Below are 24,421 nucleotides of genomic sequence, written 5' to 3'. Positions count from 1 at the left end.
ACTAAGTAACAATTATAAGAGAATGGTTGTTCATTTGAGTCATCCAGCTCTAACTGGCCATGCTCCTCTCTGTCACACCTTGACAGCACAGCTGCCACCAGCTTTGACACTTACAGACCCTGCAGCTGAGAGTGGTAGGTACTTGGAGCGCAGACCAGAGCTCTTGTTCAGTAGCATGTGTCCTGATACGAATTGCACTGTGGAGACTCCTCTCACTCTTTACTGTCACCATTAGAGAGGAAATCCAGAAGGTATCCCCAGGAAGATTTTCCAGGCAATATATACCTAAGATCAGTTGCCTGTCCTAGCCAGGAGAGGTCTGGGTCACCCTCATGAAAATCACAAATTGTAATTAAAGGAGGATGTGATTATAAAGTTACCTTAGCCTCTGATGGCCCTCTGTGGGGAGTTGCAACATGTTTCGGCTCAAAAATCCTGGATTAGGCCTAATAGCAGACCATGGGGTTGTTTGAGCATCCCTTTATTGTGGGGATGCCTAGGCATCAGCTTGGGCACTGCTGATCTCCTGGTGTCTCCGTGCTGCATGTGGGTGCAGGAGATGATGGAGGGTTGGAGTGAGCGGTAAGCAAGGGAAAAGTCCAGGGGACTCGGGGCTCAGAGAGGTCAGCAGCACAGGAGGGTGTCTGGGCACAGTGTGGGCTGGCAGGGTGTCCTGAGAGGCCCCCACTGCGCATCCATGGCGATCCCAGGTGCAGTGCTGCAGAAGGGGACAAGCCCTGCTGTACCTGAGAAGCCGCATGCCAGCAGTTGCTCCGAGGTAGACGGGTGTCTCTTTGTGCTGTGCTGAGGGAATCACCTCTTTTGCTTGTTGTAGGCACTGTGCCAGAGAGGGACCTGCCTCCTCTGTGGCATGGGAGTAACCTGAGATCCCAGGGCCTGCAAGAAGTACAGACGCTTCATTGTTCAGACTCCAAGCATAACCCCAGAATGCTGTCATGAGCAGGTGTGCTAAACTGTATCACAGGCAGCAGAGTCAGATTCAACCACCCCATTCCTTAGGAGCTTTAGAAATCCTACAGCACCAACTAAGCCCAATGCAATTGGCGGGTGGTGACAGTGCCCAGCATCTGTCACCCTTTCTCTGCAAAGCAGGCTATGAACTAACAATGAGGGTTGAGACAAGCCATTTCTTTAGCATGCCCTGAACATCTGCAGTCTCTTCTCTGAGTTTGCCTGGGTGTACCCTGGATCTGCGCCTAAAAATCCCTGACCCTTCTATGCTGGTTCCTCCAGGGGAATGCTGTCATTTGTTTGTGTACTTTATACTCACGCTACAACACTGAGTGTTTTGCAGCTACTGCTTCTTATGCTAACCCAAGGAAAAAATCATTGTCCCTCTCTACCATGTGTCCCCTGGTTCCCTGGACTGCCCCAGGACCAGGGCCTGCATGGCAGCAGTGAAGCCCCATTTGCTCCAGCTTGCTGTATACTCAGCGTGCTACTCCTGACATGGGATGCTGCAGTGCAGAGCAGCTATCACAGCAGCTTGGTAACAGTAGGGCTCTCCCCTGCACTGCAGAGGCCTGAAAAGACCCCAGGCAGGTCTGACAACACCCCTGATCCCCTCAGAATGCAGCGATCCATGATGGTCTGTGCTGTTTCTTGTTGTGTGCACCCCTAGGCTTCATTTATGCCTTCCTAAACAATACAGTACCTACACAGCAATTAAACAGAATAAAAAAATAAGCCATGACATGCATAAGTTGAACAACCTTGAGCCACAAGCCCTGTTCATAGCTTACACAGAAGCCTTAAAAAAGAGCAAACCATGCTCTCCCCTCTCATTGCCTTCATCAGCACTTCAGCAAGAGTGCATGCAGACACTTTATTTATTTAAGTACATTCTTTGGTGTAGTTCTTTCCGAAAAGCAATTAATCCCAAGCATCCTAAAAACAAAGGAAAAAGTGGATCTATTTTTCTTGCCAGGAAGGTTGGGCACATACAGCTCCCCATGGGAAGCAGTGGGGTATACATCATCGCACAGATGTAACACTGTTTCTACTATCGGCCTCTTCCTCTAGGCTTCTCCTCCCTCACCCCTTTATTATATTATCTCTTCTTCATCCCACGCCCCTTCCCCAGGTCCTTTTTCTCCTCTTACCTTCAACTTTACACTCCTCCACCTGCTTCACCACCCCAGTGTCGTTCTCCTTCTCTGCTGGCCACTCGTACACGTAGAGGTTAGTGTGGGACGATCCCGCATCCAGCACGATCCCATACTGTGGGCAAAACAGAGTCACTACCCCACCTGAGGCACCGAACCAGACCCAGTGTGTGCTGGCCTCTGCACACAGGAGACCAGGCACACACAGCCCATCTGCCTGGCAGCTGTGGGAATGTATGTCATTGCTCTCCTCAGTAGAGCTCCAGTGCAAAACTCCCATCAAAGGAAGCAGGAGCAGAGAAACCACAAAGTTGGGACTGGTTACTTAAGAGATCATTCCCTGTGAAGCTGTAACTGGTTTTACCACGAAGATGTAAAATGAGATGTTGAGCTGCATGGAGCCAGAAAAAGAGGTTAGCCAGAGCCAGCAAGGGCAGCAGCGTGTCCGTGAGCACTGTGGACACCTAACCCCCCAGCTTGTTTTCCTCTAAGGGTACCAGCTTGTAATACCTTAATATTCCTCGGAAGTGGCTTGTTTTGGGTCACTGCTACAGCAATTAAAGCAATTACAGCCAAAGTAGAGAGGAATCCCAGGATGAGTAGAATCGTTCTTGTCGAGGACATCTTTGGTTTGGTACCTGTGACTAGAGCAGAAAAGGGTGTTAGTGCCCCAGTAGCCCATCTTACCCCAAAGCCATGTGTTTTGGCATGTTCCTGCAGTCCCTTTGCACAGTGAAGTATCTGCCTTTGCCCATCAGGTTATGAGTGGCCTGTGTTTGCAGAATTGGAAAAACATGCTTATAAATCACACACTTTGTAGAACTTGTACCACTCTAATTCCTTAAATGTTACAGGCATATTTGCGATAACCTATCTAACAAATTAAGATTTTTGTGTCTTAATATACATGGTTAGCACTAGAATTCTGTAAAAAAGGTCACTTATGGCTGATGAAAATCATTTACAACCAATATGTCTTTGAGCTTTTAGAACCAATATACATATACCTGCACTTGTTAGTGGCTAGCACTTTCACATTTTGTGACAGTGGCTGCTGTCTTTCACATTTTCCTGCTTTGGATAATCCTTCATGTATCCCACAGTCAAAATCTCATTTCACAACTTAGACTTGGCCAGTTTTGCAACTGTTTAATAAAATACCATCTTACTACATGGAGCCGTAGAAAGGGTATCAGTGTATTTTCCAGATTTATAACTTTGATGTAAATTCAACACTTACAATGAGCAAATAGCTCTAGGGCACATACTTGCTCCCACTATGACATGAAATCCATTTCCACCAACAGTGATGCTTCATACTCAAAAGCACTGATCATCTGACTCCCACGGGAACTAGTTTCTCTTCTCCTTATACACAAATACTCCAGGAGATGTTTAGAAGTACATTACAGGCCATTCAGGATGGCAATACCTCGATGAAGGCAACCACATCAACTATTGTCATGCTCTGAGAAGGTGTCTGAACCTGCTCTGCATCTGCATGCCAGAATTTGCGTTCCACAGGTCTCCAGACCTTCAGACCCAGATCAGAGCTCCAAATCCATCCTGGCAATTCATGTCATGCATGCAAATATGAAAAGCATTCAAGTTCTGATCAGGGTCAGCTTCTCACTGCTCTGGTTTTATGTGAGAGGTGGTCCCAGGTTCCAGAAATGTATAGTGTTACCTGGCCTTACAAGTGACCCTAAATCCTCAAGTTATTTTCAGAAGTTAGCCCAAGTGAAAAGAAGCAACGCACCTCTGACAAGCTGGAACTATAGACAAATAACAGCTACTTGCCTTCTTAGAGAAAATGAAACCTAAAAGTGCCAGGAAAGCTGACTTTGAAGATGCCGCAGACAGGGCAATTGGGAATGTGACCTGGAGCTCTGTGCTCACTCTCATGCGTAAATCTGCTGAGGTTAACTGTGAAATTTGGAAGCTTGTAACGCTCACATTGTGTGAGTGCCTGTTGGAGGCTCGGTATGCTTGCCAATATCTCCAAGAATGCAGCTTAAAAAAATAGTCTAGTGTGCATAGCAGACAGTAGGAAGTAAGAATGTATTTTATTAAACTCTCTTAAAAAATGCCCAGAACTCAGGGCTTGAAGTGATTAGAAACAGCAGAGCATGATGGCTGGGAGACCTTTCTTCTTATTGGAGAGAGTAGTTGGCTCAAGGTATGATAGCACTGAGCATGTCTGTTGAACAAAAGTTATTTTAACCCTAGAAAAATGAATAAAAACAGATGTTATATTGTAAAATCAGATGCACAGTATAGATATGAAGTTAGCATGCTTGAAAACTGAAACTGCTGCTGACAGTTGCACAGCACATCCACATAATTATTGGCACCCTTCCTCTGAGATCTTGCCTAGAGGAAACCATGAACGGATTTATGTGTTTGCTGTCATAGGAATGAAGGATGTGTGACTTTGCACAAGTTCTAAGATTTTCAAATTTCCTGTTGTGATGGGTATTGTCAGCCTGCTGCACCTTTCAGCAGCCACACTCTGAAAGTACCAGCATTGTTAGCAAAGCAGGAACATTTTTCTCACTGTAATGGGCCATCCCAGTTATCAGCTAGAAATCCCTTGTCTGAAGGCAGAGGCATAATGATAATTGTCTGCATCCCACCTGTAGCCTGAGATTAGTAATTTTTTTGCCAAGGCACATTATTTTCTTAACTCTGAATATGACTTTTGCCTAAATTTTGGTTCAGTATCATGAGCACTTTTCAGGACTCTGGGGTTTGTAGAGATGACTTTGTTGCTGTATCCCATACCAGACCATCCAGCTCTGTGAACTCTAATGCTACCAAAGAGAATTTTATTGAAATGTTTTGTACAAGAAAAGGTACAAGATGACAAACATAATCCAGAAGGTAGTGTAACAAAGTAATAACCTTCCAAAGAGCACTCATAGTGTACAGACTTGAATACTTGACAGACTTGTTTAAAAAAGACAAACTTATTTTAAAAAATCCAAACAAAAACCAAGCCAAAAAACAACACTGCAAATCCATCTAAAGAATTCAATGTAGTTAAAATTCACTTGCCATTTCTTCAGAAAGGTGAGGTATTTCAATAAGTTCCTTTTTCTGTGCACTTGGTTACCTCATTAGCTCTAGGTGTAATTGCAGATTCTGCAGGGGCTAAAGAATTAAGTTATTCCAGCTTCCTCCAGCTCCTTTGAATTTCACATTCACACTACTGAATGCCATGCAAACACTCCTCTGTGTCCACCAAGTGGAGCAGTACTTGACTGACTTCCAGGCCCCAGGATTTCCCTTCCACTAGCAGTTTTCCTCAGCTAAAGATTAAGCAGACACGATCTTCTGTCCCTGTGCCCAGTCAGAATCCAAGTAGAGACAGATCTCTACTCTTTCTCTCATACTGCCCACTGTGTGCAGTGACTAAAGCATCCTGTAGGGCCATAAGTAGGCATAGAAATGATACTGCTTTACTCCTCTCAGAGCTCAGAGCTGCTTGGTGCTGGAGCCCTGCCCGGCTGCATGGGCATTGAGCACTCTGCAGATGCTGGAGCACAGCCCAGCTGCTCAGGCATCTCTTGTCTGTTTCCAATTTTGGTCTCTTTCCTTTTTTATAGGGGCTACCACTGGTTCCATCCAGTGATGGCCCCAAAACATAAACAGCTCTAACATCCTTTCTGTCTCCAAGACAGAGAACTGGGAGGATGTTGTCAGTCACTCCAGGTAGCAGCAATTTTGCTGCGGAAGCCCTGTTGCTCTAAGTGAATCACCAGGAAGGACCACACCAGCGTGGGAGGCAGCTCTTTGTGAAGGCAAGGAAGCAGATTTGACTCTTGTGTCTTCCAGAGTTCAAGACAAATAGGAAATGCCCCCTCCAGCCAACACTAGACTAAGTCACTGGCACCTCTGTGTGCCAGGAGATGTCACTCACAGCCAAGGCTGCCCCCCCTCAACACCCTTCTCACCAAACAAGATTTAGTAACAAAAGTTAAATGGAATCAGGCAACCAGTTGCTTTTAGACATGCAATAAGGAGAGACTATGGCTTGTTTAAGGAGTGACATTAGGAATGTCAAGCAGAAAAGATGTTGTACATAGACCAAAGCCATGCTTGGTTCAGACAATCTCACTGTGACCCATCATTTCTAATAAATACAAATATTTTTGTAAGATCTGACTTAGCATAACAGATAAAGCTGATGTCTGATCTTTCATTCGGATGTTCGTGCTCAGTTACAGAAAGGATCACAAGAGGCTGTACTGCAAGGCCAGCCCTCTTCCACTGCACAAGTGCCACGCTGACAGAGACACTTCCCACCATCAGCGTTATCCCCTCGTCACTCTTCTGTATGGTCAGGAACAGTCCCATTTTCAGCCTTAATTTGTTTATTGCCAGGCTATTCCCTCTGCCTGTCTTCCACTTCTATCTCACAACTTCTGCAACACTCAATCCTGCAGGAATTTTTTCTCTTAGTCAATTTGTAAGAAACTATCCTTTCTGGATTTTTGTCTTTTCCAGCCTTTTCCATCTGCCTGAAGAGTCCAACATCACTTCTCTGCATATAGAACTACTTGCTTACATTTTTCTTGAGGATTCTGACCAGAGCTGCAAGGAGACTGGCCTTGCACAGTACTGAACCCATTCCACAGGAGATGATCCAGTCCCAGCCTAAATGAAGTGAGGTGGGGTCTTGCACTACCTCAGAAACATGATCATCTACCACCCCAGGCAGTGACAGTTAACCCAGCACCTCTCATACAATCTCAGCAAACCCAGCCAGGAGAGAGGGGCTCTGGCAATGCAGTCTGTGCACATTTTCTAACTGCAGGAGTTTGTGTCTGTGGAGTTCTGCTGGCAGTGATGGTAGGGAAAGGGCATGGGAGCAGTCAGTGCTGCTGTTCAGCATGGAAAGAGGACACACACATCATCCTCCTGGTGAGTGAAAATGAGATTTCAGTAGTCATGAAGTTTTTTCAGTCTGAATTGCCTGAAAAATCCACTGATTACTCTGTGAGGTTGCTGAACTTGAATCAGATTTGATGCACATTACCCAAAAGGCACTCCTGTCTTCAGACTCACCACAGCCAATCATCGGAGTGCATAAACACTCAGAAGATCCACATTGCTTCATTTATCAACCCTTTTATGAAATTTTCCCTGTCCCCAACTGACTTCTTACTCATTCTCATCTGTCTTTTTCATTTAAACATGCTTGTATCCAAGTTACCTAGGAGGACTTTGCTGCAAAGTAATGTAAACCACCTGTTTCAGGCCAGCATGTTGGAAAAGTCTTTTCTCAGGCTGTCAAGAGGCTCAGGTTTGTCTTAGAATTTACATACAAGCACATATACAGTAAGTCAATGGTTTTGCTTTATTTCAAAACATCAGGGCAAGACACACAGCATGTTGAAATTAGAATTCAAGTTCCAGATCAGGATTTTACATCACTTTTTACAACTGCTATGTGGAACAGTGTGGGAGACTCTGCTCCAAGTCTTAATTATTCATATGGCAAAGATTGTGGCCTAAATACTGGTGCGATCTCTGACCCTCCTTGTAGTGCTATGTAGAATAATAAATACACTTTTACTGGGTTATATTTTTCCAGATGAAATACTTGTAAGTGCTGAAGTACAAACATTGACGTGTCAGTGAAAGTGATAATCCAAACAGTATAATGGGTCTTTTGGATGCTGTCTTTCAGAGACGTGATACTGAAATCATGCAGCCCTACATGTCTCAAAACCCACAGACTCCCATGAATTTAGGCTATACAGCTTGGCAGCTTGAACTGTTCCATGTGCACACACACCTGTGCACGAGTGAGCTGGAAGATAAAGGGCGTCTGAGATCACACCAAGCTGCAAGCGAAGCACACTGACACACAGGACTGAAGTTGAAAACAAATTTGACAAATAGGTGAGAGCCTGGTGAAAACATCTAACTCTCTTAAGGACAAAAGCAAATATGACATTTAGGTAAGAGCCATAACGCAAAGAAAGTGTGGTGAGCAATCTGTTAAGTAGCTTTTCCAGAGAAATCGTTATGGCAGCTACAGCAGTTTATAGTAAGCTTTCCCTCCATCTAAAGCTGGTAAATCTTCCTGTGAGGTTCTATGTCCAATTTTGGACACTGTCTTTCAGGAAAGATGTAGACTGCTTGGAAAAAATCCAGAAGAGAACAAGAAAGATCGCAAGCCTAAAAACTTGACCTATAAGGAAAGATTGAAGGAATTGAATTGTTAAGTTTGCAAAAGAGAAGAGCAAAGGAGGCTCATTAGTTGTCTTCAGACAAATGGCATTTCTATCTGCCAGCGCTGTTGTAGCTGATCCTGCCTCAGGATGAGGGTGGCTCCTGGACTTTCTCCCAGTTCCGTTTCCTTGGTTCAGAAGGCAGGGAGTCAGAAAAAAGAGGACAATGCATTCATAAGCTACACTGCCAGCATAGGCCAATGCAGTGCATATGCTCTCCCTGTGGGATACAGATGCAATTGTACAAAGGTGCTCCCTCCTTTGCCCGGCAAAGCTCCAGGTTTTGTTCAGGCATAATTCAGCCATGGCAACCACCCTGCTACATGCTATCCATGTGTACAGCACTGCTTGGCGTGGGAGTACCTCATCCTTTTACTGCTTTTAGTGTTGTGGCTGGGATACAACCCTGGGAAATTGCACAACACACATTGAATGAGCCCTCTTTTCCTGGAAAAAAGAAAAGCACGTGGAAATCCTGGAGAGCTGGTGGGTGCTAGAGGCAGCAAAAGCTGAGCAATGGTAGCAAGAGACAGATACAAAGGAGCAGGCAGCACACAGGCTCTTCTCTCCCTTCCACAGCTGCCCGCAGCACAGAGGGGCTTTGTGCTCGGGGAGCCCCATGGCCCTGCAGAGCAGATTTACTGCTGAAGAGGTGCTGTCCAGGGGTTCTGGGCACAGCCCCAGTGACCCAGACTGCCACACCAACAAGTGCCCCATTCACCCGTGCACAAAGCAGGTTCCCCTGTCGGAGACCTTCCCACGATGCAGTGCTGGGGATGGTGCTCAGCCTCCCCGGGTCTCTGCAGGGCACTCACACCCCCTCTCACCTTGGCCTCACCGCCCATCTCCCTGGTATTATACACAAGTCTTCCCAATGCCTGCTCATTAAATAGTCTCTCTGCAGGAAGATATTTTTCTGGCTTACATTGCAGCAGTCAGACCCAGACACTCAATATTCTTAAATACAACCAGCAAGTGGCAGGATGCTGCTGGCACAATGACCTTTAGACAGTTATTTTTCACATTTATATGCTGTTTACTGAACGTCTAAGCCTGTATCCTACTTGTACTCGTACTCATTTCTTTAGGATTCTCACATCAAAGAGGTTTTTCAAACCAGAAGAGAAAACTGTTGTCAGTTACATCCGTTTCCTGTCAGGAAACCCCTGGTATTATTAATTTGCTACCAGGCATCAAAGTTATATTTTAGCTGGAGAAGATTTATTGCCATTACCCACAAAGCTTGAAGTTTCATCAGAATATATCCAGTGAGCACAAGGGGGCTTCCCCTCCTCCCTGACTTCCCAGCTAAATTGTTGCTTGAATATACTTGACTATCACATAATGTAAAGGCACTTGTTTGTCTTTCTCGGGGAAAAAAGATGCATGAAGCACTGACACCTTTTCAGCTTTGTCTGATAGTTCAAATACAATGAGTTTCAATGGCCCAGTGGTGCTGCCAGGCTTCTTCTTGTGCTCAAGATCCTCACATTCTTCTTTGCTCTTAACTCACTGGCCGTGACTTTTTCCTTATACTTCTTTTGATCATCTTTTATACTTCCCAACTTTAAATTTGCAATAATTTTATCTTCCCTTTTTTTTTTTTTTTTGCCTCTGAATATGCATCTTTAAGAGATTTTATTATTTTCAAATTAACATAACTTCCAACAGTTGGATTATGGCTTTTGTGGAACAAAATAAGAAGGCAATGGGCTGTTTCTTATTAGCATTCCTATTTCCACATTTTAAATACTCTGTTAATTCAGCGAAAGTATTTTTTATTTTGTGATGTTATTTCTTTTAAGAGCTACTAGACATTGTCAACACAGAATAAGTGGGGATTACTTTTATAATAATTCAAAACTCTCATAGAATTTCGTCCCTTTCTCTTGAGACTGCAGTCAACACACATTTCTCTTGAGCTGGAAGTAATGCATTGCAAATTGTGAGGCGGTCACCCTCAGTTTTGAGAAATTGCCTTGTCTTTCACTAAAATGCACCATCATACCAGCTTTTCTCAGCCACACCCTTCTCTTTCTCCAGCATGCTGGCTGGCAATGGGCACTAACCTTCAGTTGCTTTGGTCACTTGCTCCCAGTTCATCCCTAGGCAGCTATTGTGTACAACTATTAGTTACTGTTGCTGCTTAAGACAGCAGGACTACTGCTTACACTGGAAGATGGGTGATGTGTGAGTCACATCACTAACCCAGTAGAGCCCACCCTTCCCTGTGCCCTATCAACCACCCACACATGAGGGGGATGTACAAGTCATAATGAAAAAAAGAGAGGAAACAGCCTCCAGAACAACCACGCCCCCTTCAACTCCCACGTTTGGCCAGCAAGTTCAGAAACTTCCTGGAGAACAAAAAGTCCTGAGCTTTGTAAATGCTGCAACGCCCCACAGGAGGTTCTGACAGGGAATCACTGCAGAGGAAACAGATCACAGACCCAAATCCCCTGTTATCCACAGCATGCTCTGCACCCAGCACACTTTGACTCCCAGCGGTGCCAAAACACAACCCCAGCAGTCACCAGTTTTCCTTATGCCCTCTCCACCAACAATCTTCCTGTTACCTTCCCTGCCTTGAAGGGGCTGAGGCCACCAAACCTCTCACCACACCTCCAGGCTGTTTTTCTCTGAACTGTAGATTCCTGGGATCACCTTGTGTGTTGATTAACATTACCACTTTCAGGGGCCCACTTCCCTGCTTTCCAAAATAAACAGCACAGCTGCCCAAAGTGCCATATGTCAGCAAGTGGAGCCGCTGCCTGTGCTGCCCAAGGATTTCTGCACAGCAAAGCAATCAGCTTTTCTTCTGAAGTTTCACTTCCCATTCAGGACCAAAAACCATTGGAGACTGAACACAGACACACACCCACTGTTCCAAGCTGGTGCAGCATCAGCAGAGCCACTGCAAGGCCCCTGGGGGATGATGCCCGTTCCGCAGCAGTCCCGCATGCGAGTGCATAAGCTGCAGTGCCTAGCTGTGCCTGGGATTTTGCCTATCCTGGTTGTGTCACCCCTTAATTCTGTGATTTTCAGCACAGGGATTTGCTGTCTTAGAGGAGATTTCTCAGCCCTATAAGGTAGCCAGTGAGTTTTTCCTCCCTTAGCATGCATAGCACCCCATTCGCAGCAGAGAATACTGTAGGCACCTTCCCTTTGCAACCCATCCTAGCAGATGAAGCAAAAACCCCTTGCTATTCAGGCAGGGCAGCAGCTCTGCTGCCTCCTTTCAGCAGAGTTAGGGCTGCATGTGTAAAAAAAGATAGCACTCTGCTTAAACTCTTCCCAACTCACCTGTTTACGTCCAGCTGTCAGCACTGCTATCTCCATTCATCATTTGAGAGCACAGGACAAGGAACAGCTGGAATAGTTCCTTTATCTTGCTAAGGAGCACATCCACCATCCAGGCCTTGTGGAAAAATATACTGATTTCTCAGAGGTCAGCTTTAATAACTAGGATTCCCACAAACCATGAGGAGAATTCAGCTCATGATATTTGGCATGAATATAATTCTCTGTTCCTCATGCTGCTACAATTTCCATTTCAAATAGCAGGAAACAAATTATCCTGTGGTATTTTTAGTGACGACCAGTGGGAAGGAACATGGGATCAAAGGCTATTGAGGGGCACAGGCCTTGACAAAGTTCCTGAGCGTAAGAGAAGGAATACTTCTTGGAAATTACAAAGGTAATAAGGAAAATATGAATCTAAATTTTCATGCTCAGAGGAGCACTTTGAAAAGGCTGGAGCCTCATGCCGACATGTAACACAGCAAAGGAGTTTTTCTGGATGAATGGGCTGACACAGGGTGCTATTAATCTCTAAAGTTCAAATTACTTATTACTGGGATGTGCAGTGAATCCTGAGAGGAGAATTAGGCTCAGGAAAAGAAATCCATTTATAATCAAGCCATAGTTTGGCCTTTAATTTATTATCCATTAATCTTCCCCTCCTCCCCCCACTATTCTTGCCTCAAGTATTTCAAATTACAAACATGAAATATTTTGGATAAGGCAGCATGAGTACAGGGGGACAGTCACAGCAGCCCGGGGCCCACACAAAAAGGAGCTACAGGTCTGCTGCTTCCCTGGGACCACTGTGTTTCCACACAATGCCTCTTTCAGCAGCATTCTCCCTCTGACTAGGGATGGGAGGTCCCAAGCTCAAGTTGGGGCCCACCTTCCAGCCACAGGATCTCCAGCCCAGGTGCAGAGCTTGCAGCAAGTTCACACGAGCACACATTTTCCTCACATCTCCTGCAGGAGCAGGGACATTGAAAAGGTTATTTATTAACAGCTCTGGGACAAATGGGCAAGAAAGAAAACAAATCCATTTATAAATCAGCTAAAGAGAAAACTTGTGACTCTAATGGTCTCCTTCGTAATTCCTTAAGTGTGGCCTGGAGCTGCCCTGGCATCATTTCTTGTGATGCTGAATCAGCAGAACAGCCCTGCTTGTGCATTGAATAGCCTGATAAGGGCAGAATAGACCCAAGAAAGCAGTAACTTACACCATGTCCAGATTTTTCTTTGCTTCTGTCAGGATTTAGGGAGACTGATAGTGCTCAAATTTCTCACCACTAAGTACCAAGCAGTGACTCCTATTAGCATCTACCTCTGCAATCCAGGACATAGCATTCCTCTGGGACAAGGTGGAGACAGGATAAAGAGAGAAAACTCACACTAGAGCTGTCTGAAAGAGCAACGTCATTGCTATCTGAGCTCTCATTTAGGAGCATACCAATCCTGAATACTTTGCCAGACTTTGTCCTTTGATAACATTTCTCAAGGCGGGGGGTGGGGGGGAAGGAGAACAAAAATAACAAAACACTGTTCTGTTTAACAGTTACCCATAGCAGAGAAAAGCTGAGCTAAAGTTTCCAACAATTATCAGTACAAAATCCTAAAATAGACATGCAGTGTACCATTTTTGAGTTTAAAACTGGCTGGATAGGAGTTTCGTCATGTGGATTGAAAGTTGTGTAAAGACAACAGGGCAGCTTATCAAGATGACGTGTTAGAACAACAGTGTTAAAATGCTCAGTGTGGCAGTGATATGGACGAAGGAACCAAGGCCTCAAGCAGAACTGGCAAATTGCTCTGTAATTCATTGGAAGGAACTGTCTGTCCAGGAAGGAAAAATAAATAATGTCCAAGGTATCTATGGAAACCACCATCTTACACGAGAAAAAATAAAACTCAGAAAAAGACAAACAAGAGAAGAACAACTCAAACCTCAGATGCTCGTAAGGCCAGCAACACTAATTGAAAGCAGGATTTGATCCCAAAGAGATGGGGCTCAGTTAAAGAGATGTGAAATATTGAAATGCAGGCTAGCAGCTGAAGCAGAAACAGGAGCTGTACAGTAACTCTTTGGGGCTGTCTCCTCAGAGAAGATGTGGGAACCCTACCCTTCAATCCATTTATAAGCTGGCTGGGCTCCCACAGCAGTCTTACTCAGATGACTCTCAGCAGTAGGTCTCTTCCTGGGCCATGACCTGCTCAACCTTTATGCAGGCATGTGGGAAGTTGACTTACTTTGGGGGGGAACGGTGAAGTCAAAGTGCTTGGGAGTAGTTTCTGTTTTGCACTTTCCATCACTGAAAGCATCTGAGAACTTTGGTTGCCCTCCTGTTTTGTCTGATGTTTTTATCCATTATTTTTCAGCTCTTAGAGCCTCTTACAGCTCAATTTGGACCCGATTATATTTTTGCACCATTGATCACAGCAAAACAAAAGCTTCTTAAACTCTGATGGTCTTATCAGTTATAAATGAAAAAAGATGTGAAAGTTTTGTTTAAGAATGGAGAAGTTTTTAATGTATCTATGATACAGCAAACAAATGCAGCAACAGCGCATGACCTTACGAAACAGGAAGATGATGTTTGTTTTGAAGAATCATTTTGGTCCCATTTTCTCACCCACGCTCGCTCCCCCCATACTCACAGGCACCAAGCTCGCCCAGGTGCTCTGGCAGGATCCTGTGTGAGATGAGACTGAGGGTGCCAAATGCCAAATCCTCACTGCACCTCTTGGGTTCCTCTTCAGTGACAAGCTACAAATTCTTGAGCAGGCCTTTTGCCATCTTGTGGAGTTAATGCTTACCACAGGGTGATCCTTTTGCCTGGAAATCCCTTTTGTCTAGGACAGGTGGCTGCTCAGTGCCTTTTTCCCCCCTCATTTTGGGTACCTTAGCTCCCACTGTCCGTCTGCTTGCCGAGAGAGGAGGAGGACAACTTGCAGAGAGGATGTGTTGTGAGTTTACTGTGATCTGTCTGTTATTTGAGCAGTTTTGTTCCCCAAGGACTCGCTCACACAGCGGCTTTATCAGCACCCAGGCCTTTTCCTGGCAAGCCATCCATGTGAGGCTTATCAGGGCACAGGTGGCCACAGTTGTTGCAAACACATTTTTCAGCACTTACCCAGTTTTAGTGCAGTCAGTTATGTCCTTGGTTATCAATACAGACCATTCTTTTGCTCCTTGATCTGTTGCTTCTTTTTCTCCTGCCTCACACACACACACTTCCATTCTCATTTCTTCCAGGCCAGCTGTAGTACTGCTGCTCCTCCAGCTGCACACCTACCTTAGTCATGGTGTGCTAGGACCTTGTTTTCACAGGCTATCATTGCAGCTGGGAAAAGGTCTCCTTGGCTTGGTTAGGTTATGACAACAGCAAAGTAGGTTTAGGGCTGCTGGGATAACCATGCATCTCTGCTGCTCAGATGTAGCCAGCTCTCCTGCTTGGAGCTTGTGGCACAGCATCCACGGGCACAGCAGCAGTGGCAGTCTTTGGGAAGTCAGAGGATGCTGAAATCCTGGAGAGCAACAATGAAGCCTGTCCCTGGGTGTCACTACCCAACTCACCACAGAGGATTTAAAATAGTTTACAACCAAGATCTCACTGACAGTGTTAGAGCTGGAGCTGTTTTCAGCCTGTCACAGGCAGAGCAGCTCCCTGTGACTATAGAGGGTGAGACCATTGTCACCAGTGCAGCAGAGACCTGGTACTGTTCCTTTATCCAGGCTTGCAGGGCAAGGCTGGCATTAACCTCAGCTTCTCCCATAAAGCTCCTGTGAGACAGGACAGCTGCAGTTATCCCAGAGCAGAACCACAACACTCACAAGAAGGCTTTTGTGCATGCACATTTTCTCATGTCAGTCTTATGAGTCCAGCCTTCTCCCAGCACCAAGCAAGGCCAGGTCTCTTAATACTTTCGCAATATTGCCAGGCTCCCCTTGACTCTGTGGCTTTCACAGCTGACTCCAGCTCTCAGCAGTACTGTCTGCCTGCATCATATGGGAAACTAATACAAAACAGGTAATGCTGGAGCCCTCCATCATAGGTTTGTCAGCCTTTCCCAAATAAAAAATCAACACTTAAATTTGCACAGAGCTTTTCACCCATATATTGCCAAGGAGTTTACGGAGGTCAGCACCATTAGCATTATTTCCTCAGCTCGTGAAAAACCAAGAGAGCAGTAGACATCCCAATGTTCTGCCCTCTGGACCACCTCATCCGCTTGTCTGGGTAGCTCTCATGGACCAGGGGTTGCAGCACATTCCTTCCTGCAGAGAGGCAGAATTCCCAAGGTCTGGGGAAAGAGCAGCACACTTTGGCTACAACTACTCTTAAATTCCATCATTTTGATATATTCTCTGATGTTCTGCCAGACTAACAACAATTTGGAGATTAATGGTCCAGTAAGATACACATGACTCATACTAAAATTTCTATTCAGTTGTGCTGCAACTTTAAAAACAAGGAATAAAAATTGAAAATGTCATTTAGGTTAGAAGAAAAATGCTGGAAAAGAGAAACATAGGCATCAGAGTCCCATGGAGGAATGAAGGCATTCCCTGCGTCTCCTTCCTGCAGACTGACTTCAGGGACAGCGGAAGGAGAAACCAGCAGTTAAAAGAATTCATTACTACATTATAAAGATGCCAATAAACTAAAGACTAACTGCTACTCCACACCAAAAATTCCCAAGATGTGTAAATTTATAGTTACAGACTCCTGAGAAATATAGGGGCAAAAGAAGTTCTCCAAATCCCTATTTACAGAAGGACATCTATTCCCAGCAAGGCCTATGGGATCCAGTTAACATTCTTAGGTGCCAAGTAGCCACAGCGCTGAAGATTCTTAAATTGGTAGAGAAACTACTAGTCTCTGTAGCTGAGACACGCTTTGTAACCTAAAAAGGAATTGTGAAATTACTGTCTTTAACAAGGAGTTCATAGCATGGGGCCAGGTTCTATTGTAAACCACTATTTTTAAGATGAAGTGCAGTGGTTTAGTTTCACAGTTTGCTTAACTGCTGTGTTTGCTATACCACAAAAGGGACTATCCTACCTCTGTCTTGTGCCATAGTTCCACCTTTCAAATATGGTCCTAATTCTCTTTAGTTAATGACAGAATAAAGCCTAAAGAACCCTGCTAAAACATTATTTTCTTCTTTTTTTGTATCGTTTTCATGTTTTTGGTCACAGCAGTATTTCTAAGTATTGTAAACAAGAGCCTGACCACTGGATTTACCAGAATAAAATTCTTTTTGGCTTCCGCTGTTTTTGTGTTTACTGCAGTCTCAAACAAAGCTGACAAAGAGCAAACTTCCTATATGATTTCAGTGAAGTGAGACTAAATATATATATAGAAGCTTTAGATCAACTTATTTGGCACATTCAATTCAAGACAAAATTGCAGATTTCCAGTACATTTCCCAAAAGAAGCTGGAGCCAGCAGCTAGGGGCTGATTGTGGTGAAGAGCAGATGTTCTCCCTGGCAAGAGCTGCCCACTTGCATTCTGGCAGAGAGCAGGTAGCAGGGAGGGACAGTGTTGAGCAGAGGGACAAATCCCATTCTGTTACCTGGCCCCACCACCAAACCCACCCTCCACAAAGCAGCTCCACCTTTCCTCCCGCTGCTTGCCTGCTCCCTGGGCTCTGCCATGCACTATGGATGTTTCCATCCCATTAGCTGTACTGAAGGAACTCCAAATTCCCTCCAGCCCTCACTTTTGGAGGAGTCTACCCCTTCTTGCTAAGTCCAGGGTGAATGCTAGAAACGTTCACAGCAGCTGAACCAGCATCTGCCTCTCTACTGTCTCGGGATCCCTACAAGCAGATTGTGACAGTGCTGAGAACCAAATGAGTGGTTGAAGTGGTTTCTGAGTCCTGAGCTGCTGACTCACCTTTTCCAGTCAGCACAAAGAGCTCAAAGGCCAGGGATGGTTTGAGCTGTGGCTGAAAGTCTGCAGACAGTCAATGAAAAAACAAACTAAATCTCATTCCTTTGTAAAAATAGGTTCGTTTTCTTTGCATCCTCTCCATCAGGAACACACCAGGATTTGTGATCAGGGCAAAGATTCTCAGGAGGATCAGAAACAAAGGGGAGAATACAAATCAAACTAAGAGCCTTTAACTTCTAGTTAAGCAAAATAAAAATGTTTGCTCAAACGTACAAGTCCCAGCCTGTAAATCAGTCAGCCACCCTGTAAGGCTTGCTTTTTGGTCAGAAGAGATGCAGCATTCAGCTGGATGGAGGTCACAAGGGAGCATGGGATAGAGTGGATCAGACTGATGGACACGTCTCCTCATACTAGAGACTTAATCCCTGTGTTGGCAGCACAAAGGGAATTTGAAAAACAATGTGAAGGAAGACAGTGAAGCAGCTCTGCAGATCCTCACTGAAAGCTCTTCCCAAGCTGGAATGGACAAATATGGGCCTCAAAGGGTTCAGACAAGAACCATAGTAGGCAGAGTTGTGGCATTGCTGGTGGTGGCCAATCACCAACAGAATAGTGACAGCACTGACCATTACACTGCCTGCATCACCCTTGAGTGTGAATGGCCAGTGCAGCTCTAGGGACAGTGGGACAAGGACCCCGAAGAGCAGGATGGGGAACAGGTATTTCCAGCATTTTCCACAGCTGGGGGCAGCAAACATGTGAGCAGATGAATTTCTTGTGTGCACTTAGCCGACTCTGTTCTCTTCCATCTGGTCTCTCACTTTCCCCCTTATTTCTTAATTTTTATTGCTAGTGCAGCAGTGTTTCAGAGCACAGGGCTTGTTTTGTGTCTCTCGTTGTGTTGCAGTGAAGATTTCCCCACTGCACCCCCCAATAACTTTCATCAAAGGGACTTTTACCCTTACCCTCCTTCTGTTCTCTCACTCGGGCTGGTGCTGACTTTCAAGTTAGACAAGCTGGAAGTTATCACAGAATAAAAAGAACAAGGCTAGAGACAAGGACAGGCGCCTTTTCTCTTTCAGCAGCAAGATTCATGTCAAATGACACCACTGTAGACGTGCACCCTTAGGCTCTGCTGCTCTCCGTGTGAGCATTCTGGCAACAGCTCTGTGACTAAGAGACACTGAGGGAAATGCCTACCATAAACCTTCAGCTCTGCTCAGGGAAAGGAGGTTTCCACTGAGTTGAAACATAAAGCCAGTTCTCACTAAATGACAAAACAATAATAAAATAGAATTTTATTAGTGGTCACCATCTAACTCAGCTTTCAGAAAACCAACTGGGGTGCTTCTCTCGTGAATGTGATCTAAAATTTTACAATTTAAGTTTGATCAGTCTCAAGCAATACTAATCTCTTATGAAGTGGCCGCCCAAAGTAATTTCAGTATCACCTACTTCATCCCAAAGTTCAGCCTGAACACTTCTGTCTTTAACCACATCCTAACCACCTTGAACAGATAATTTCTAAGCTGAGAACGCAGCTCCTGTCTCAACACACTTCCAAGCAGATCCAGCTCTGTGGAACACTGTTATTGGTGAGATAGTGAGAAGGTATAAAATACCTGCCTAGAGGGTATTAACCCAAAAGTTTCATTTCCTAGCTGCTCTCAAACCCACAGGTGTGAAGATGTCTTAGGAAAAGAAGGGATGTGACTAAGTATGATACTTTTGCACCACAGTAAGCCAGTTATGCAACTTAGGTGAAACCAAAAAGTTTATGAATGATTATAGCTTCTGTAACCCTTTGCTTTTCAGGTGTCCAGCCTCTTAAATTTATTCTTTCTCCTCTAGAAATTCCTCGAGGGTTTTCGATATGCTTCTGGTCAAGGGGCAAACAGATTGCAGGTCACAATAAGGTTGACTAGAGGACAACCTTCTCCCTCCATGGTAATGAAGAAACCAAAACCTCTGAGTTATGGCTGTCCCAGACATAAATATTTTTATAGACATACACATACATACATACACACCTCTACATATTTTTTTTCTGAACAACATTGTCTGGAAATTGTTCTGGTCTATTCAGTGTTTGAATGTCCAATTTTCCTCCCAAAGTCACATTAGCTGTGCTTTTTACAAGCTTGGCTTAAAGCCTTTTATTTGCTCTTTATCTTTCCAACCACTCTTGGCATCTTTAGACTTTTTCCTCTGACTTAATTGGTATTTGTACTGGTCCTCCTAGCATTGACAAACTCCATCTGCAAATCAGCAATGATTTTATGCTTTTTAGATAATTATTGGAAATGTCTAATGCCATCAGGCCTCTTGCAGAATACCTCTGAAAACACAGCTGTTTCGTGATTATTTCCTTTGATAACTATTTTTGAGGTCTATTGTTATCCAGGTCTTAATCCATTAGTTCATTCTTTGCTAGAGAGTCATAGGGAGACTTTTGCAATCAGAACAACATCAAAAGCACATCTATTGTGAAGAAGTTTAAACATGGAAGGTATTCATATTTACTCTTTTCAACCACATTTTTGTCTCTGGAAAATAAAACAAGTGCAAGTAATTAGCTGGAAAATAAAGGACCACTGCCTTCCCAGCCCTACCCTTATAATCCAGACCATGCCTGTCAAATACCAGCCAGGGAAATCAGTTCTTTCAGTTCCCCTTTCGTGTAGTGGTTCTTAACTCTCAGGAGAGTCAGGCTTTAGAAGTCCCTTAACTTACAGCCCGGATTTGTTCAACAGCCACTCAGCTTTTAAGAACACTTATTTTTTTCCTAGGACTTCAATGAGTGATAACATGCATGAGACAAAATGCAGCCTGTTTTTTTTCCAAATGGGAATCACACCAGGCTTGTGTGACATCTATTTTTCAAAGTCAGCTGACTTACTGTGTAAACAAAAGATCCTTCAAGAAAGTAAAGACAAAGATCTAGCAGTGCTTGAAATACTTCTCACCACTCCTTCTTATAAGTGCATTCTCCAGCCAAGTTTCAAACCCAAAAGAAACATATTCCTTGAAGTTCTTGCTACAGACTCTTGTAAGTGGGACTATCTCCATTCTAGGATTCAGACCAATATGCTCACTTGAGGGGGCCATGGGAACTCATAAGTTTGCTTCTGTCTGGGATGAGTAATTTCCTTCTCCATGCATTCATTCCGTTATCCATTTTGACAATGTTACCCATTTCTACAATGTTCTTCTACAAGTTACTTTGATAAGTTATATTCTCTATGAAGACAAAAGAATATAATCAAACTAGCTATTAAAATTTGGTTACTGAGGAGATTTATCCAGTAATTTATATAAAACTGGTGTCAAACTAAATTGGCAATAGCTCTCCAGGAGCTATTCCCAGCTCATCATACTGCTGGGATATTGGGTGAACAATAGTATTCTTCCCATTTCCAGGGATACCCACAGTGTTCCAGTTTGCTGAAAATGAACATCACAGCATACAGATCTTCTCAGTAAGCGTTTGGCACATTTCATTTCAAATTGTTGTAACACTTTTTTGCCCCCAAAACGTTAATCTACAAAACAAGCTACTTCCATGAACATCCATGAAATACTCCTTCATATCAGAATTCACTTCCTCCTTTCCCCCCCAAATTTGGAAAAGTATTTAAACAACACTTTTCTGCTTTTTCCTGCATCATAATTAAAATCTTGCCCTGTCCACCTCCATAATGATCATGCAATTGATCTACATACATTATTTTGTTCCTGAGGCACACTAAATTCCTCCTTTGAATTGTGCCTGGTCCTGATAAATATAGATTTTCCCCTGACATCTTTACTTTCTCTAAATAATCTTCCCCAATTCAGAGTCTGCCTTTTTCATCAGATGTTTCCCATTTCCTCTTTCTGCACTTCCTTTCCATTAATTTGTTTTAACTTCTATTTGCTGTCTTCACTGCCTGAATGAACAAATCAAAGTCATCTTCATTCTTGGTTTTGATGTTGGTTTGGCTGCTCAATATGTCTTCTTTAAATTTGTGATTTTCCACTCACATTCCTTTACTTTTTTCCCCACCCATCGGATTTTGCTTTATTACTCTTCCATGCTGGAACAATCTATAGAGAGCAGTCATCTGACAGAGGTTAATTCGTCTCTGTGTATATAGAGACCTCCATATTAGAGTTACTACATGAGTACATTTAATGTTAAAATAGATAAATTTTAGAAGGTTTATTGATTTTCACTGCTGTCTACGTGAGATCGGTGTCATGCTCTTGCCAGACTGAAGCACACCCATGTATCCTCCGGTAACACGTATTTTTCAGGCTCTCAAGCTTTCTGCCCAACGAAGTATTCACACTGATCAATGATATAACCTGTTGCTCTGTAGTATCCCAAACAGAATTTCTTTCTTGGCCATGTTAGCATTTTGATCCAAATTTCAAGGCAGAGTTGACAGTACCAGTATTCAAAAACAGGCTTCCTAAAACCAAAGACTAGTGTTCCAAACGCATTTATTAGAGTCCCTGTGGACAAGGCTTACAGGGAACAGCTGTCTTACTGAAACACTTCCTAATGATTCCTTTCTGATGAAAGGACATGCCCTTGGTGTACATTCGTGCCTCCTTTCAAGGTGGAACCTTCCTACTCCCTGATAAATGCCTCCTGTCCCAGACTGCCCCGTGTTGGGCCCATTGACTGCTGCCTCTTGCAGAGATACTGCTAGAGGCATTCTCAGAAACACTGTGTGGTGTTTTCTTTTCCCACACACATGAAATGCAATTTCTTTAGGGTCTTGCAAGACTTGCACACTCTGCAGGTCGGCCCGTTATGGCACCATCATTGCCTCGTCTGCAATTGGCTTGAGTACTGTCAGTTTCCTTTACTTTCCTTCTGTCTCTTTAAAATTCCATTTTCTAAAAGAAGGCTTACTTGGTCGTTTTTCCTAAATCAGTTCTCATTATCCAAGTTTCTTTCCCGTGATTACTCACTCACTAGAAAAGACATCTCTGTTAAAGCATTATATTTCATTTTTGGAATCAAAGTTTTAAAAGACTGGTTTCGAAGCTATTCTTATCTCCCTTCTCAACAGAGGAAAATTATCTCCAAATATTTCCAGCTCCACTCATGACTGCATAAACTAATGAGCTAACCTTCTCCTCCTGCCAGTCTTTGCTTTAAATTTTGATGTACGTCAGACTGAGAAAATGCTTCTTCCCCTCAAATGCCATTTATTATATTCTATGAAGATAAAACGCTGCAAAGGTCTAGTTTACCATTTTGTTTATTCTAGGGGGAAAAAAGAAATCACACTTTGTTTCCCCGTTGTCATAACAATGATAAATGAGAGACTTCCACCTGGTGCTGAACAAGAAACTATCTGCCCAAATATCTTCCCTGTTTACTGCCTCTTGCGTATTTGCCCGAGTTCCTGCTTTGTGTTTGAAAGCCCCGCACAGAGCGCAGTGCTGTCAGCAGTACGGAAAGACGGACCGTGTTGCAGAAGGCGCTGTAAACGGAGGGTAAGGCACCCAGATAGAAAAAAGCTGATACTAAACTAGGAAATGTTTCTGCCAAACGTTGTGACTAGTGCTGCTACGTGCACCGTGTCAGCTGATTATAAAAGGCAAAGCCAAGTACAAGACACGCATCTTGTAGAAAAATCACGGTGCAATAAGCATCTGCAGCTATTGCTGGGTCCCTGCCCCATCCTCAGGAGCGCAGTTAAGGCCAGAGAGCTGCCAGGCTGCCGAGTGGGGAATCCTCCTCTGACGAGCCTGTGAACCGAGAGCCCCTCGCACCCAGCACCGCCCTGCTTCCAGCCTCAGAGCTCTTGTTTCCCACCGAGGTCTCCTAACAGCCAACACTTCCACTGAGTTTTCGCTCTCCCCTCCCCGCCCCCTTCGCCCTTGGAGCGCGGCGCCGGCCCCGGGGACAGCGCGGGCGGCAGCAGCCGGGACTCGCCGCCGGCTCCTGCCCGCGGCGGGGAGGGAATCCCTCGCACTGACGCGGACAAACTTCTGGCAGCCGCCGGCGCGGAGCCCCCGCTCCCGCCCGCCCGGCTGCACCGCCCGGGGACCGCCAGCCCGCGGCCGCCGCCGGCTCCCCCCGAGCAGCCGCGGCCCCCCGCCCGGGCTCCCCGGTCACAACTCGGCATTGTCCCTTCAGGAGAGACCAGGAGTCCAAGGGCTGGAAGATGATGTCAGCCGGGGGCGGACTGCGGCAAGGCTGCGCCCACCCCGGCGAGCCCCCGCCGCGGAGCCCTCGCCCACCGCCGGCAGCGCTCCGCGGGCGCGGAGGGAGGGACGCGCCGCCCGGGGATGCCGCAGCCGCAGCTCCCGCCTGACTGGCACATCCCGAAGGAGCTCCTCATGAATATGCACAGCCTCCCCGGAGCGCCGGCCGCGGGATGCCGGCACCCCGGGGGCTCCCCGCCGAGCCCCGCGCCCCTCGCCGGGGTAAGGGCTGCCTGCGGAGAGCGGCCGCTCGCTTCTGTCCTTACCCTTTGGCTCGTCCATCACTGCCGGTGCTCGCTCCCTCCTCCCGCGCTCCCCCCTCCTTCCTCTCTCAGCCTCTGCCGGTTCCGAGCTGCCTTAGTGAGAGGTGCTCATGAAAATCGGCGCTTTAGTGGTCCATGGCTGTGGGAGGGGTTAGTTTAACTCTACATGACTCAATTCGTGTAACTTGCAGGCTGACCTCCTGTTTTTCTCTGAACACGGATCGCCTCAGAGCTGCCACGTTACCAGCACCTCGGACTTCTCCACCGGGCCGGAGGGTCCCGCACAGCCGGGGGCTGCGGTGCGTGCCCGGGGCTACCCGAGGGAAGCGGTGCTCTGGAGCAGGACTGCATCCCTGGCTCGGGGGGCAGAACGGCATTGTGGCTA

At 45.3% G+C, this 24,421-nt stretch overlaps 1 protein-coding gene across 4 annotated transcripts in view; it reads right to left on the bottom strand.

Moving 5' to 3' along the window:
- Nucleotides 1–24,119, bottom strand: part of ENTPD1 (ectonucleoside triphosphate diphosphohydrolase 1) — a 32,163-nt gene extending 8,044 nt beyond the window's left edge. Inside the window, exons 1-4 of one of the 4 annotated variants that reach the window (XM_069019782.1) lie at nt 24,040–24,119; nt 2,637–2,770; nt 2,124–2,241; nt 747–897 (exon numbers count right to left, since the gene is read on the bottom strand). In XM_069019782.1, coding sequence (XP_068875883.1) covers nt 747–897; nt 2,124–2,241; nt 2,637–2,770; nt 24,040–24,055 — 419 coding nt within the window. In that variant the 5' untranslated portion in view covers nt 24,056–24,119. Of the gene's footprint in view, nt 1–746; nt 898–2,123; nt 2,242–2,636; nt 2,771–11,671; nt 11,751–14,323; nt 15,501–24,039 lie in introns of those variants that run through there. The other 3 variants (XM_069019781.1, XM_069019784.1, XM_069019785.1) reach the window with 3 other exon arrangements.
- Nucleotides 24,120–24,421: the final 302 nt, after the last annotated feature.

The sequence above is a fragment of the Aphelocoma coerulescens genome, chromosome 6 (assembly GCF_041296385.1).
Source record: "Aphelocoma coerulescens isolate FSJ_1873_10779 chromosome 6, UR_Acoe_1.0, whole genome shotgun sequence".
NCBI lineage: Eukaryota > Metazoa > Chordata > Aves > Passeriformes > Corvidae > Aphelocoma > Aphelocoma coerulescens.
The sequence above is the reverse complement of the archived record's forward strand: the minus strand, read 5'-3'. Positions and strand labels throughout refer to the sequence as shown.